The sequence below is a fragment of the Rousettus aegyptiacus genome, unplaced genomic scaffold (genome assembly GCF_014176215.1).
Source record: "Rousettus aegyptiacus isolate mRouAeg1 unplaced genomic scaffold, mRouAeg1.p scaffold_m13_p_16, whole genome shotgun sequence".
Lineage (NCBI taxonomy): Eukaryota > Metazoa > Chordata > Mammalia > Chiroptera > Pteropodidae > Rousettus > Rousettus aegyptiacus.
The window spans coordinates 32,441,036-32,456,285 of record NW_023416291.1 but is presented as its reverse complement, the minus strand read 5'-3'; the positions used below and the strand labels follow the sequence as shown (position 1 = coordinate 32,456,285).

Below are 15,250 nucleotides of genomic sequence, written 5' to 3'. Positions count from 1 at the left end.
ATGATTACTGAGAGCAATGAGGAGTGCTTCCCCTCTAAATTTACTTAGAAGCCATAAACTGTAGAACAGAGAAGTTCCAGACTCAAATGTCTACAGGGAACAGGCAAAGTGGGTGTAGACTGTGTCCAGATGTCCCAGTGGAACAGCTTCTCCCTAACTGTTGCTATATTAGGATAGGAACATGTGTAATTAGTTCAGTCAACCAACTTCCTTGGAGGTGCTAGAATACAATATTTTACACATAATTACCTATTTTAAAAATGATAATATCTAACTTAACATAGGACAAACAAAAATTTCTATGAGAATTTTCCACTTGTAGATTTCCAATTTTGACTTTTAAACAATTATTTTATTTTATTATTTTATTATTTTATTTTATTATTTTATTATTTTATTTTATTTGTGGTGACATTGGTTAACAAAATCCACTAAGGTTCCGCTGTACACTTTAACAGCAAGGCACATATATATCTACACTGTGTGTTCACCTTCCATAGTTAGAATTCTTTCTGTCACCACATATTTGAACCCTTTACCCCGTCTACCTCCTTCCTCTCCCCTACTCATTGGTAATCACTAATCTATAGTCCATGTCCACGAGTCTCTGATTGTTTGTCCTGCTAAACAAGTTTACAGTTGTAAGTAACAGTTTTGGCTATGGACCTCTGAAAATTGATCTGCTTCTTTATATAAAAGCCATATCTAATGTGAATGTTTATTTACATTGCAGGGAAAAGATGGTGAGGGTTTGAAAGCAAGGTGAAATTCCTGAGAGTAAGAAGGGTAAAAACAGAAGGTAGTAAGATTCCAGTGTGTTTTTTTCTATCTATAAAGGCTGAGTTAAGGTAATCCATACATACTGATTACAGGGTTACCTACGACAGGGAAAAAACAAACAAACAAACAAAAAACTAACACTTAAATATCCAACAACAAAAAAATGATTAATCATTATGTCACTTAAAAATATAGGTGACAATAAGATATTATATGCTTATAAAATATAAATAGTATTATCATGCTTTTCATATTACAAAAATGCTAATTGAAAATATGCTAAAAATATTTTATACAGGAAATTTTAACTATGTTAAATTAAAAAAGGATGAGTACTGCACCAGCTGGTCAATGCTGGTAGCCTCTGAAGTCTGAAATTATGGTTGAGTACAGAATGCTTTCCAAATCTCTGTACTTTCCAAATCCCTCAAATGTAATAATCGGCCGGAGGAGAAAATGATCGGCTGGAGGAGACGAGAATGAGGGTGAAATTGAGCCAAAGTGAAGTATAAAACAGGCTTTATCAGGGTCTGCGGGCAAGGTTCACTGGTCCCGAGGAACGGGGCCAGAGAAGTTGCACGCATCTGGGGTATAGGTGTGGTTTTTAAAGGTTTTGGCCCAGGATGTCAGTGGGGTTACAGGGCGGGGACTTTTCTGTTTGGCTGATCTCGCCGCTCTGGAAGTCTCTGCTGTAACTTTGGTCGTGAGCCGTTGGCCATCTTAGGTATTGAGCCACCTTCCTGCTGGCGTAATGGCGCCCATGAGCAACCGAACACATAAGCTTTATTAATATATTAGTTACCGGTAGATATAATGTTTTCTGTGATACTGTTCTTGAGAAGTGACTTCATAAATGTGAATTTCTCACATTCTTTCATTCAGCCAAAAATGATTATAAACCATTGTCAGAATAATTTCCAATATATCCTTGTAATAGTCTGATTTAGATAAAGTGGCACAGTATCACTCCTGAATTTTATAATACACATTCTATCGTATTTTTATACTGCTTTTAAGTTTCAAAAAGATATTTAATTATTGCCATTCCTCCTCCAATTGTTTTTCAAAAACTCCAATTAAAAATTAAATGTATGTTCTTTACTATATACCAATAAAAACATTACCTCTGTATTTTGTAACAAATTTCTCTCAGAGTTCGGGATCAGGTAAAAATTTATTTCTCTTGCTGACTTGACCTATTTTCCTCCCATTTGTTTAATTTTACTTTACAAACCAGACAATGAGAGTCATGTAGCCCCTTACTTTCCCTCTTTGATCTAACTACTCCAAAATTCAGAACTAAGCTTTAGATATAAAAGCTTTGTACCCTTTTGAGAATAAGATGAGATATAAAAAGATTCAATTAAAATTTATGACAAGTGTATACAATAAAATGAAAAAATAAAAACTATATTTTGAAATAATGTGGCTTAATTCATTAATTTTTTTCCCATCACATGAGCAGTTAAATTATACCTGTTAACTTTTTTCTTTCCCCAAAGCTTTTAGCTTTTCAGTGATCAAGAAATACGGTCTTCACACTCTGGAAGACAACGTGAGATCGAGACAGAATGCTGAGTAAACTGAGATTTACAGGAGGAATGCACCCCCCCTCAAACTGGGGATTATTAGTAATTTTTATTAATCTCTTTTGAGTAATACAATAATAACAAAACTAATACAAATAATACCAAAAATTTTAACAATTAAAACAAAAGCTATAATTTATGTAAAAGAAAAATGATAGTAAAGTATTCCTCCACCCATTCTCTGCTTTTTAACTATAGTTTTGAAAAGCTAAGATCAAATTACAGCTCCAAGGTATAAATTTACATTTGCACAATTTATTAGAATAGATTAAATTTATTTAAAAGGAATTACTTACATAGATCTTCCTGATCCAAAATATTATAATCTTTGAAGTTGTACCCTCCCATACTCTCTTCATCATTTTTGTAAGTTTTTGGTATATCACTAAACATCACAGGTTATAATTAATCAGGGTTTTTTTTTTTGTAGTAAATTTTCTAGTATAGTTTAGACCTCAGAAGATTTTTAACTTACAAAAATTAAGATCTGAATAGCTTTTCTGCTCTTCTGTTTTCACGGTTTCCTTTATATTAGAGTTTATTGTGACTCTAAAAAGGAGACATATAATATAGCAACTCTGATTGACTGACAGTAATTTTGTTCACAAACCTGGCATGATCTATTACTTTTACACTTAAGATCCTTGAGTCATTTCTAAATAAAATTCTCAAATTAAGACTGCCTGTCTAATAGAATTTGCAACAGAAAAACTATAACTAACTTTAAAAAAAAAAATAAATATGTTGGATGCAACTTTTAAAGACATGGTGTCCTATGAAATCCTGGAAAAGGAAACTCAACCCATCTGATTACTTACGGCATTCTGATATTTTTGTGTCAAAGTAATCTGGGGAAATCATTTTGAGGCAATTGGCAAAATATTTATTAAATTGCAAAGACCATCCATTGTTGTTTCCTACAATAAAATTTAGAGCAGAAAAGTTCAAGAAAACATAAATTTTCTGGTTTGCTGGGGGAAAATAGTTTCTCGTTTAAAAATAAATGAGTGGTTGTCAAACAGAGTGAGATAAACATTATCTGGGAGTTTGTTATGAATGTGGATTTCTGGGCCCCACTTCTAGAGATTCTGATTTCATGCATCTGAGATGGGTCTCCTAGTCTCCATTTTTAACAGGTATTCTAGGTCATTCTTCTGCAAGCAGGGTTTGGACCATACTTCAAGAAACAATACTTTAGATACACTGAAACAAACATATGGTTCTTGGCACATTGATTATGATTTCCTCCATCTTATTTAATATTAAAACTGATGTTGGAGATGTATTAACATAGATAGATGGTTATGATAGCTAGAAAACAAAGAAAACAGCTTGAGTTGAGAGGCAAATGCATGTGGATGTTGAGTCACCAAAGGGATAGGTTCTGAGGGACATGGCCATTGGATTGGACAGCTGCAATAAACCCAGAGTGGATACTGCAGACTGATTCACAACCTCTATTCAACTTCCCCGTAACTAGTGTGTTCCTGTAGGGCAGAGACTGAAAAGCTTATAACAACATTTCACATTTTCTTTATAGCTAGGATTTGGGTGCACTCATTCATATTTTGGTTGGTAGAAGGGAGGTAGAGGTCATTTTCCTACAGCTAAGTGTAAAACAGAGGCATTGTATTAAAAGGCAGCTGTGGCAGTGGCAGGACATTTCAGCTTTGTGGGTGTCAAGACACAGTCATGCTGGTGGTAGGGGCAGCAAGATCAGTGGCTGTCTCAGATTTGGGATTGCAGTTATGGGGGAATGCTCTTAGACCTAATGGCTCCAATGGAGGCCTTGCTGACTCCCACTCTTCTGGCTGTTCTGAAAATTTTGTGGTTATCTAATTTCTGTTTGACATACCTAGAGTGGGTTCTGTTTCTTACATTAAACCTTGATAGATACAGAGACCTACTGAATTATTAGATTACAGTATGGTTTAAATATGATTGGCGATTTAGTTAATTTGGGGAGCTTGAGTGGAAGCTCATGGATAAGAACAAAATAGTACATTTTTTTCTAAACCCATGAGTTTAGTGGTGTGGTCTCTCTTACAGGAATGTTGGTGACAGTTTTTAGCGTTTTCCTGCCTCTCTCATGTGGGTTCTGGAGATAGAGTAAGGAGCCTTACAAAGTGTTCTGCTCTCCTAGGCTCCAGAATCATCTATTTGTTTCCTTGGTTGTCAGTTTTTGAAGTTTTTGGCATTAACCTCTCTCCCTTTCCTGATTTAGCTGATTTGTTGACTTTTGGCACAAGTTTTTACTTTTAAAATTGGTTCATATCTTTAGGTATTAAAAAAAAGAATATTGTGAGAAATTTTAATTTCCCCATTTTAACAGAGAAATTGAAAATTAGCACTTGGCATCTGAGAAACCTAACATGTAGTAAGTACCTGCTATACTGTTCTGGATACTTTGCTTTGGCCTCATAATTATTCTATGTGGTCATTATTGTCATCTCCATTTTCAGTTGAAAAACATGATTCTGAGAAGTTTAAGTGATTTACTAAGAAAAGGACTTACTGAAAATAACTAAAGAATTAAAACAATAACATCTTTGGATTTTTATTTTCTAGGCCAAAGAAATGATTTAATCAGTTTATTTTCTAACTATATAATTCCAATTTTTGTGTGACATCACACAAAAATTGGAATTATATAATTAGCTGTTACAATTTGTCACTTATTTTCTGTTGTTTGTTTCATTCCCATTATAGAGGCTCTTACATCAGAATTATGTAATTATACAAAAATTTATTTAAATAACAAACAGTTCATCATTATTATTATCATTCATGGAATTAATGAAAGTATTACAAATCATTAATGTGTTACTAAAATCTTTTTAAAATATTTTTTATATTGTTATAAAATTTTACACATTGATAAATATTATAAATAATGTATAAGATAAGTCATTTCACTCTGGATATGTTGAGGCATTGATTATTTTTATAAATAATTTTTTGTATACCTACAGAGTAAGGGATTTTGAAAAGTGGGCTTGCAAGTGTCTGAAGGACTTAATCTTGCATGCTGCCAGTGCCTGCTGCACTCTGTGAAGGAGAAGGTGCACTCACGTTCATGTTCATTTTCCTGACATATCCACCTGGACCTCAGAAAATAGCAATGGAAATTAGGTGAGGTGATGGCATTTCAGAACACAGGCCTGTTTCTGTGCTTCACTGCTGCTGTGAAATTCATCTAAGGAGGAGTTGGGTGACTGCCAGATTTTGATTTTCTCTCACTCTGCTTCTTTAGCAGGCCCTATGTTTAACTGAACTTTTACAAATGAACTGTTTTAATTGACTGAATTTTTATCATTAATAGTGCAGTCCCTTGCCTAATCCTTTGTCCCCAGCCATCATGTTATTTCTCTTCTCTGTCTTTCTCATAATCCAGCTCCTTTTTCTCCTTTTCTACCTCATCATATCTTGTCCCCCATCCCAGATGAAGAAAAGAGGGAAAGGAAGAGAACAAGAGGTGTTGTCAGAAAGGAAGTGGGAAATTTTTAAATGCAGAAAAAAATAGGACAAATCTGCTTATGCTTCTCCAAGTCACAGCATATATTATGTGGGGAAGTCTCTTTTTAAATAGCAACATCTTCAAACAAACAAGCTTTTTAGAAATTAGTTTCTACCTTCCTTTCTGCCTTTCTAAAGCACTTTCTTCTTCCTACTATAAGACAGAAATATATAATACAGAAAACGTGGCCAAAATTTCAAAGTTGGGAAGTTAGCATTTTTAAGGAAACAGCTTTTGATCTATTTCTATATTCTAAGTCTGTATTTTTCATTTTTTAAAGATGTATGGGGGCAGTGAGTAGAATGCTTTTTCACACTTCAGTAACAATCACACTGAAATTCGATTCTTTAAAAATTTTTTTGGCATCATAGGGTAGTGTAAAAAGCACTGTACTGAGAAAATATTATTAGGGGATTTGCTTTCCAGTATATTTTGGTAGTGCCGTACAAACAGCATTAATTAAAAAATATGTAACTTACCAAACACATGTTTTTTAGCTAAAAAAGGAATATAATGACATAGATTAAGAAAAATCTGATCTTGCATGCTGCATGAACTGAATAGATATTGGCTAACTGAATGAATGGATGAATGAAGAGGTTCTGTCCTCAAAGATGCTTAGAGAAAACCCAGTCTCTCTCATTCTACAAGAAAAATTGGGAGGTGCTTATCAAAAACATAGGTTTCTAGGTTCCTCTATTGGAGGTTCTGATTTATTTAGTTAGGATGGGGTCTGGAGATCTATAGTTTTTATAAGGATCCTAGATGAGCCTTAGAATTAAGTTTTAGAAGCACTGCATTATGAGATTCACCCCGATCAGGCCTAGAGCTCTTCTCACATTGCAGTGGAGGGACAGTTAGTTAGCTTTAGTAATAGAAAAGTCCCATTAACGAGAAGGAGCATATTTCTTTTCTTTAGCAAAGTTGTTGATTTTGTTAATAATCAAGTAGTCTGAAAAACTCAAATGAGATTAATGCAAGTAATTTATCATTTAAAAGCACTTTGCTTTTATCTCTTTTATTATACTTAACTGTAATTATTTTGTACTATGCTTATTTACATACATATATTTACCTTCTTATGAGAGTAGGAAAGGACATAACCTTCTTAACCTATGTATTTTTTATATACCTCAGTGACTACTAAGGTATATAATTATACCTTAACTATATTAAGGTATAATTAATATAATTATAATTAATATAATATAATTATATTAATATAATTAATATAGTTAAATGTGGCTTTCATGAAGTGTATAAAGTATATAAAATACTAAAACATTATTTCATTTGCGCCAAGTATTAGTTGTAACTTAGCTTTATGGAAAAGTGGGTTAGACACATCAATTCAAATACTGGACAATGTATCTCCCTCTCCTACACAATGTACCTCCCTCTCCTATGCTTTCAGATTCCCCAGACATTGGCTTGCGGGGTGGGGTGGATGGGAGGTTGGGTCTCAGGAATGTGGTCTGAATGGGAATGGGAAAGATCCAAGTTTCCTGCATGCACTTAAGTGTCATGATACTATATTAGGCTTTTCTCAAATAGTTTCCCAAGATTCTCCTTGAGAAGAGGGTTCTGTGGGGAATGCTACATCCTTTCTATGTCCCACTTGGAATTAATAGTACATGCCAGTGTGACTAAAGGAGAACTCAGGCATTAAAGAAGTATCTTTACTTTTGCTTAACCCTTTTCTATGAGCTACATACATTTTAGAGATGTTTGCTTTTGCCAGGACCAGCAGAGGCAGCATTACTTGGAAACTACAAAGAAAAGCAAATTCCTGGTCTCCTTTCCAGAGGCATTGAATCAGAAACTCTGTAGATGGGGCCGAGCAATCTTTTAACAAGCCCTCCAGATGATTTGATGCCTACTAAAGTTCGGAAACCACTGCTCTAGACTAATTAATCCCTTTCTCTGTGTTCTGAATTGGGTAATAAAACTGTTTGCATTAGGAAGTGAATCATTTCAAAACTTTAACAGGTGTGATGATAGTCACCGGTGGTGTTTGTTAAAAATACAGAATTCTGAGTTCCACTCCTACAGTACTGGATCAGGATTCAGCACTTTTCTTTCATCAGCCTCCAGGGCACTTTGCTATGGCTACTCCCAGAGACTGGCAGGTGCAACTCCTAGGTTCCCTTGATCTTTTTTGATCTGAATAATCAAAAGTTAAGGGACTCATACCTCTGTCAGAGAAGAGGTCAGAACAAAGAAGGGCACAATAATACTGTGTGTTAAATGATTTCTTATTTAAATGAAGGCATACATCTTATGGGTTACAAAGTATACATGCTTACTGATGAACGAATGAATAGGTGGTTAATCTATAAAGGTTAATTTAATTTATGCAATTTATGAATCAGAGCATTCTAAGATATTTACTCAATCAATTCTCAGTACCCATTCTTGGGACACTGTATGGAGCATCTTTTCTCAGAAAGCAATGATTCTGAGATGAGGTGCCCTGGGCCACTAGAATAACTTTAAAATGCAGCCTAACCAGGCAGAGCAATTCATCAAATTAGTTATTTGGAATGTCCTTGAATTAGAACGATAATAGCAGTTTGCTGGACAGAATGCATTTGCCTCTTTTGGGGCTCTTAGTACCTTTGGAGTCCACTCTTTGAAGAAATTAAGAAGTGCGACATTATTCTGGGCATATTTTAAAGAAAACCAAGACCACTAAAGAAACTGTATTTTATGTCCTATCTAGTAGGAAGTGTCCTGAGATGGAACGTCTCTGTGGAGTTATCCCAAACCTCATTTAAGCATTATCGGATAAACACAGCAACATGTCTTCAGTTCAAAACATGGTTTGTATTTATAGAAAAGTCAAGAGTTCAGCTACCTAGGTTATTTCCAATACTATTTTGAGAATAATAAATAGGAAACCAATCATTTTTAAATGTACAATGCATGGTTGTGTATACACATTTATGACCCATGTCACTTTTCTTCCTGTGTTTTTAACCTAAAAAAAGATAAAACACCAACTTTAATGGAGTAATCTGAAATGAGAAGAGCTAAATTCTATATCAAACACCTGTCATTGCCATCCTCCTGATAGCATTATAAAAAGCTGTATTTGGGAAATGAAGGAATATTCAGTGTTCTAGAATTTTAAATGCAGGCACCATTAAAAATTAAGAGTCCTTGAATATACCTCATTCTTACAATCCTACTTAAAAATATTACATTATCATCATCACACTTACACATAAATACTGTTTATCTAATTCTTATAGATTAGTAAGTGCCAAGCCAGCGACAGGAAAACATGCTGGGGTATTAACAAAGTTTTTCTTCTCTTGAATTCCTTGCACTCTCTGCCCATTTTTCTATAGTAGGCAGAGTGTCTTCCACCTTTGTTGCCTTGGGGAATGAATGACGCAGAAGTTTGCAGATAACAAGGGAGTCAAATTCTTAGTATGTGGTTTCCTCAGGCCTAAGTTTGGGCATTGATAATAGAGTTGAAAAAACGAAAAAGGAGAAAATGGGCTTTGCTGCTTCTAGGCTAAACAAGAGACACATACCAGAGACAGAGAGTGGAAGGGTCTTCTTTCCCTCCCTTCTCCCTGGGCTGGATCTGCAGGAAACCAGAAACTCCTTACCTTCATTACATCTGCAAGACCTCATTTCCATGTAAGATAACATTCTGAGGTTCTGAGTGGGCATGAATTTTTAGTGGATATTAATCTATCCAGTATGTATTAAAAGAAGTTTTCATTTTCCTATGAATTATGGAAATACTAACATGGAAACAGGGACCAAAGTCTTCATCCTTTTCCTGTAGACAAGGCTGCTAAAGTGCACAGCAGGTGAAGGAGGTTCAAGGAGAGTCACAGAGGGGAGGTGTCAGAATTCGGGTCTTCAGAGTGGAACCTGCCTCTAGCAGAGGGATGAGGTTAAAGTTGTGTAACTGTGCCTGGGAATCCTCTTCATAGAGCCATCTGTTTATAATACAGGAGAAATGCTAGCAAATTCTAATCTGGAAATGCACAGTTACTTTTAAAGAAAAATCTAGATGGAGTGAATAAATTCCATAGCATCTGAGAGTTTGATGTTATGTTAGTATTTTATTTTTAATACTGAGTTTGTGCTCAGTTTAACATGAACATAAATGATTCTTAAATGAGAGTCCTTCCTTTTTTTGTAAGCAGGTTTCCTTGGTATTTACTCAGATATATTTTCCAAAGTGTCTGAGAATTTTAGCTGAAAAGTAAAAGGTCCCTCTTTATGGTTTGTTATTGTTTCATAAAAACTGCTCTAGTGAGCTTCTACTTTGCATCTGTGATAGTTCTGAGATGAAACTTAGCGATACATGGCAAAAATGTATGAAAATAATATGGGAATTATATCAAATGGCATAACTCAGGGAAAAATTATACATTTACACATAGAAGTTTAACAGTAATGATCAAATTTATTATAATAATGGTATAATCAGTTTTGACATATATATGTCCCTACATGCATATGAAATCTGTATTGTGCAAGTATTTTAGAAAGAAAGGCATTATTGGGGATTCAACTGAAAACTTTAATTTCATTGCTTTTGCTTATATTGTGTCCATGAAAAATGTTTGGTGATTTGATATCATATGCTTTTTCTATTAAGATTTTTTATTTTTCAGTAAAGTGTTTTATTATAGAGAAATTATGGATTTTCTAAGAAAACCAGGAACTTAATACCCAACTAACAGTACTTGTTTAAGGTGCCTGTGATAATATAAAAGTAACATTTCTTTCTGAATATAATTAGTTCATATTATAGGTCTATATATGAGGAGTCAATTTAATTTATTAGATGGTGTTTCACTTTTTCCGTGGTTCCTCTAAATTTTATTAATACTATTTCCATTTGATTTATTTCTCTATTTTAATACTTATTATTGGTGTCACTGTTTAAATGGCTTAAGAAAATAAGGGAGAGGTTTTTAAAGCTATGTTTTAAGATGTATTTAAAAGGTCTAATTAAGGAAAAAGTCCTATCCATTAGGAAAAAAATTTTTTTATTTACCATATACATTAAGTTATAAATGATCATTCTAAAAGTGATTTTTAACTGTGTGTTTTTCTTTTATTTATATATTAAGATAGTGTATTTTGCCCGATTGCAAATATATTTAATGTTGTTATTCAAATAAGCCCAAGGTTTCCATATTCTAAAAATATAGAAACTATTAAAAATTTTTGACTTAATTTAAGTAGCATTGAACAGAATTTAAATATGGATATCTTAAATATGAACAGCCTGGGGAGCATAAATTATCCATCTACTATAAAATGAAAGAAAAAATCCTACAGCTGGTGAAGAAAATTAAAGCAATAAAATACAAGAAGAAATAACTGCATCTTATAAATTTTTTATTTCCTGGAGTCTAAAGACTGCAGTGAAATTCTGCCATTCTTACTGGGGAGTTCCAATCTTCTCGTGCATGGACCGTAAGCAGCAGCATGTCAAGTGGCCATCTTTGAAATTTTGAGCAGAGTTCATTTTTTGTATATTTTCAGATGACTACTACTAGCAGGGTGTCAGTTTTTCTTATAGAGACTAAGTAATTTTAGATAATTGATAATAATAGAGTTTGTTAGCAAGTTGAATCACTTGAACACCATGTTGAAAACTTGATTCAAGTTCATTTCTGCTGTTACTATCATTTTTCATGCGTTCTCGATTTACTAGTCACTTGGGTTTAGGTCAGTGGTTCTCAGAATCTACTGTGCACCAGAATGACACAAAGAGCTTATTGAAACATTGCTGAGCCACCAGCAGAGTTTCCGATTCAGTAGGTCTGGGTGGGGCCTGAGGATCTTCATTTCTAACAAACTCTGGATGATGCTGATGGGTTTGGCCCAAAACTACATTTGGAGATCTGCTGTTTTAGGTGTATTTCAAGAGAGTGATATGATTCTGGAATAAGAAGACCAGGAACAGTTTAACATGCTATTAGTTACATAAATATTCTTTATAAAGGTGGTGGACTTGGTTTGAAGAAGAAAAAAATAGAGAAAAAGACAAGTATGATATAGGAAAAAAAGTTGAGAGAGTAAAAAAAAGGAATGGAAGACAGAGAGGCAGAATGGAAGTGGGGAGACGCAAGAAAACAATGAGACGGAAAGACAGAGAATGGCCCATAAACCTACAGGGAGTGGAAAAAGCATTGGGAGAAAGAGAAGGTCAAAGAGGTAGGGAAAAAATAAACCATATGGATAGATACATCACTAACCTTATTTTTGTTCCAATTAAATATTGTTTTCTCAAAAGCTAAGCCCATGCTTGTCATCAGAATTTAATTCTAAGTATGAAGAAAAAGACCTCAATATTTTCTTCTAGTGTTATATTCTCTTTATTAAAATTTACCAGGATTCAGAGTAATGAACATAATTAAGGGACAAATATATACATCTACATAATTAATCTCTCCTCAAAATAAACTATAGTTATATTTTCAAGAGATATAGGACAACTTACCCACCTTCTCACCATCTCAGAATCAATAGGCTACATACACACACACACATACACACCATTACATTGACATAAAACTACAAAATCAAGAGTGTTGAAAAATATCATTCCTTCAAATTTCAGCTACTGTTTCAATAAGATAAGCAAAAACACAAATGATGGTTGTTCCTGGAAATATTTAAATTCCTTGAAACAGGAATTCCTAAAGTCATACAGGTGGAGACTCTGAGTCAGCGAGAGTTAACATTAATGTTTGTGGGGAAAGCAATTATAATAGCAACTGTGGTAGAATTTGTGCAATTGCTGCCCTCCCTCTACCCAAGCCCCTTGCATTGGGACTTTGCAGCTCCTCTCAGCAGGAGGAGGGGTTGATTTCACTTAAAACAGGTCTGGTCTTGTGATTTGCTTCAGCAAGGATGTGGTAGAACTGGCAGAGTGCCATTGCTGAGCCTAGGTTTCAAGAGGCCTTGCAGACTTCCACTGCACTCCTGGGTGCCACGTCACTACTATAAGAACAAGCCTGGCATAACTGCTGGAGGACCATAGCTGAGTTACCCAGTTGTCTCAGTCAAGGTCATAGGCATGACAACAAAGCTGATGCATAGATAACTGCAGAAGCGTGAGAAAGTGCAACTGAGATGAAAACTGCACGGCTGATCTCAGACAAATCCAGCTAGAATTTCTAGTTAAATAAATAGTCACTATTTCTTAAGTCACTAAGTTAGTAATATAGTTACAGCTAACACTATTGAATGCTACCCTAACATTTACTGAGTACTAATTGTATGTTAGACACTCTGCTAAGCATCTTAGAGACATTATCTCATTGAATGCTATTAGCAACCCATGGATATAGACATTCTTGCTATCTCCATTTTGCATAAAGAAAAGAGCCATTTTTATACTTCTCATAGCCAGAATTTATACCCAGGCCTCCTGAGCCTGATCCCTACACTCCAATGCCGTTTTGCCCCCACTTGAATTTGTTGGTTGGTGAATCTTGAGAAACTTATATAACTTTAAGAATGATTACTTCTGTTACTGGTCTCTTTAAACTTAGCACTAAGGCAAGACTTCCCAAAACTTTTTCACAGAGAAACTACTTTTGGAGAAGAATTTTCTGCTTTCACCAGGTTCCTTTTCCTGCTTCCCGCCACTGTTTCCATTGGTGTGGAACTCCCAGGTCACCCCCTTCCCCCATCTGAATTGATAGCAAGTTGAGGGTCAAGTGGCTGGCAGTGGGCAGAACACTTACCTCAGTTTTTTTTTTTTTTTAAATCTTGTGTAGTATTAACAAGATGGTATCTATATTTAAAGAAGAGACTACATATACATTTAAATCAAAGGCAATTGTAGCTTAAGCTCACCAATTTAGATGGCTTACTCTTGAGTTACTACCACCAACTAGAAAGATGTTCTAACGCTTAATTTCTTTAAGGTGGTGACTGAAAAAATCTGTTATACTTGAGGGAGTGATAACAGCAAGGCCTCTTCAGTGTATCGGTTATTTACACCACACTTAGAATTGTTGTATATATCTTTGTCTCCAAAAATAGTACCTTATTTTCCCAGGAGTAAGAAATCTCATTATTTTACATTATTAACCAAAGCTCATTTTTTCCCAGTGAGTCAGATCCAGCCAATTTAAGTTCTTTTATAACTTTGTGTTTTTGAGGCTTCAGACACTTGAACAAATCTTAACTGAAAGCCTAGTTTTCCCAGATATTCTAACTTGCCAGAAGCTTTCCTTATTGGCTTTATAGGGTCCTAAATATGGTTGTTGGTTATGGTACTTATTGCTTTTTTTCTTTTTTAGGCGGTCTCATTTTTTCTTCATAATCGTAGTAAGTAAAAGACAAAAAATGAGCAATCGCAGTAACACTTTAAATAGTGTCTGCTGTATGCCTGCACTCTTAGTCTTTTACACTTAATCTCTCAGTATAGGTACAATTTCGAACCCTTTTATAACATGAGAAAACTGAGGCAAAGAGAGGGTAAGAAATATCCTCAAGTTTATATAATTAGTTATTGTTTTACCTGAGTTCCAAACAGCTCTGGCTCCAGAAACCATGTTCTCAATTCCTACACCATTCTGCATGTAAAGATATTAACCTAGAAGGTTTGCAGGTTAAAAATTTCAGTATATGCACAATCACTACTTTCCTGAAATATTGGCTGTGACACCAATATATAGAAAAAATGGATATTTTTAAGCTAATGAAATAAATGTAAGATTTCCTCAAGTGACATATATTTTGTATTTCAATGTAGTTTTCTCTGTTCCCATTTCTCTTTTTGTTACAAGAGGTCTCAGTGACTTCACCTACAGTCCCTTTGCCCCGTTCTTGCTGTGACTACAGGCGCTTCACTCACCACAGTTGTCCTTGTCAGCCTGGTTCCCGCAGTCGTCCACACCGTCACACTGGAGAAGCTGAGGCAAGCACTTGGTGATATTCCCACAGGGGAAATAGCCAAGGGAACGCTTGACATCCTGCCCACTCCCCTGAGAAACTGTGATGAAGAAAGGGGAGAAAAGGTTAATATAAAAGCATTACGAAAAGTGGTTTTCCCTCAGAATTCTATAACCATTTGGTCTTCTCATCCTGGCCTAAACAACTCTCTGCATGGCAGCTTCATCTTGCCTACTCGCCTGACACCAACTATTTTCCAAGAACCTCCACTCCAATACAATGTTCTTTTCCACATTCCCAGAAGATGCCAGAATTCTCCTCCCTTTGCCTTTTGTATACTGTTTCCTACCTGGAATATCCTTCCCATTCCCTTTTTTGAATGAAATGTCTGTCCATACTTCACAGTTTAGCTCAATCCTGCTCCTCTCTTTCAAAAAGTTTTCAGCCAAATATTTTAAAAATCAGGAATTTA

General features: G+C 34.9%; 1 protein-coding gene across 1 annotated transcript in view; it reads right to left on the bottom strand.

Annotated features, from left to right (window-relative positions):
* Positions 1-15,250, bottom strand: part of RXFP1 (relaxin family peptide receptor 1) — a 67,732-nt gene that overhangs the window by 28,469 nt on the left and 24,013 nt on the right. Inside the window, 2 exon segments of the mRNA XM_016138630.2 lie at positions 3,188-3,286; positions 14,741-14,878. Of these exon segments, the coding sequence (XP_015994116.2) occupies positions 3,188-3,286; positions 14,741-14,878 (237 nt within the window).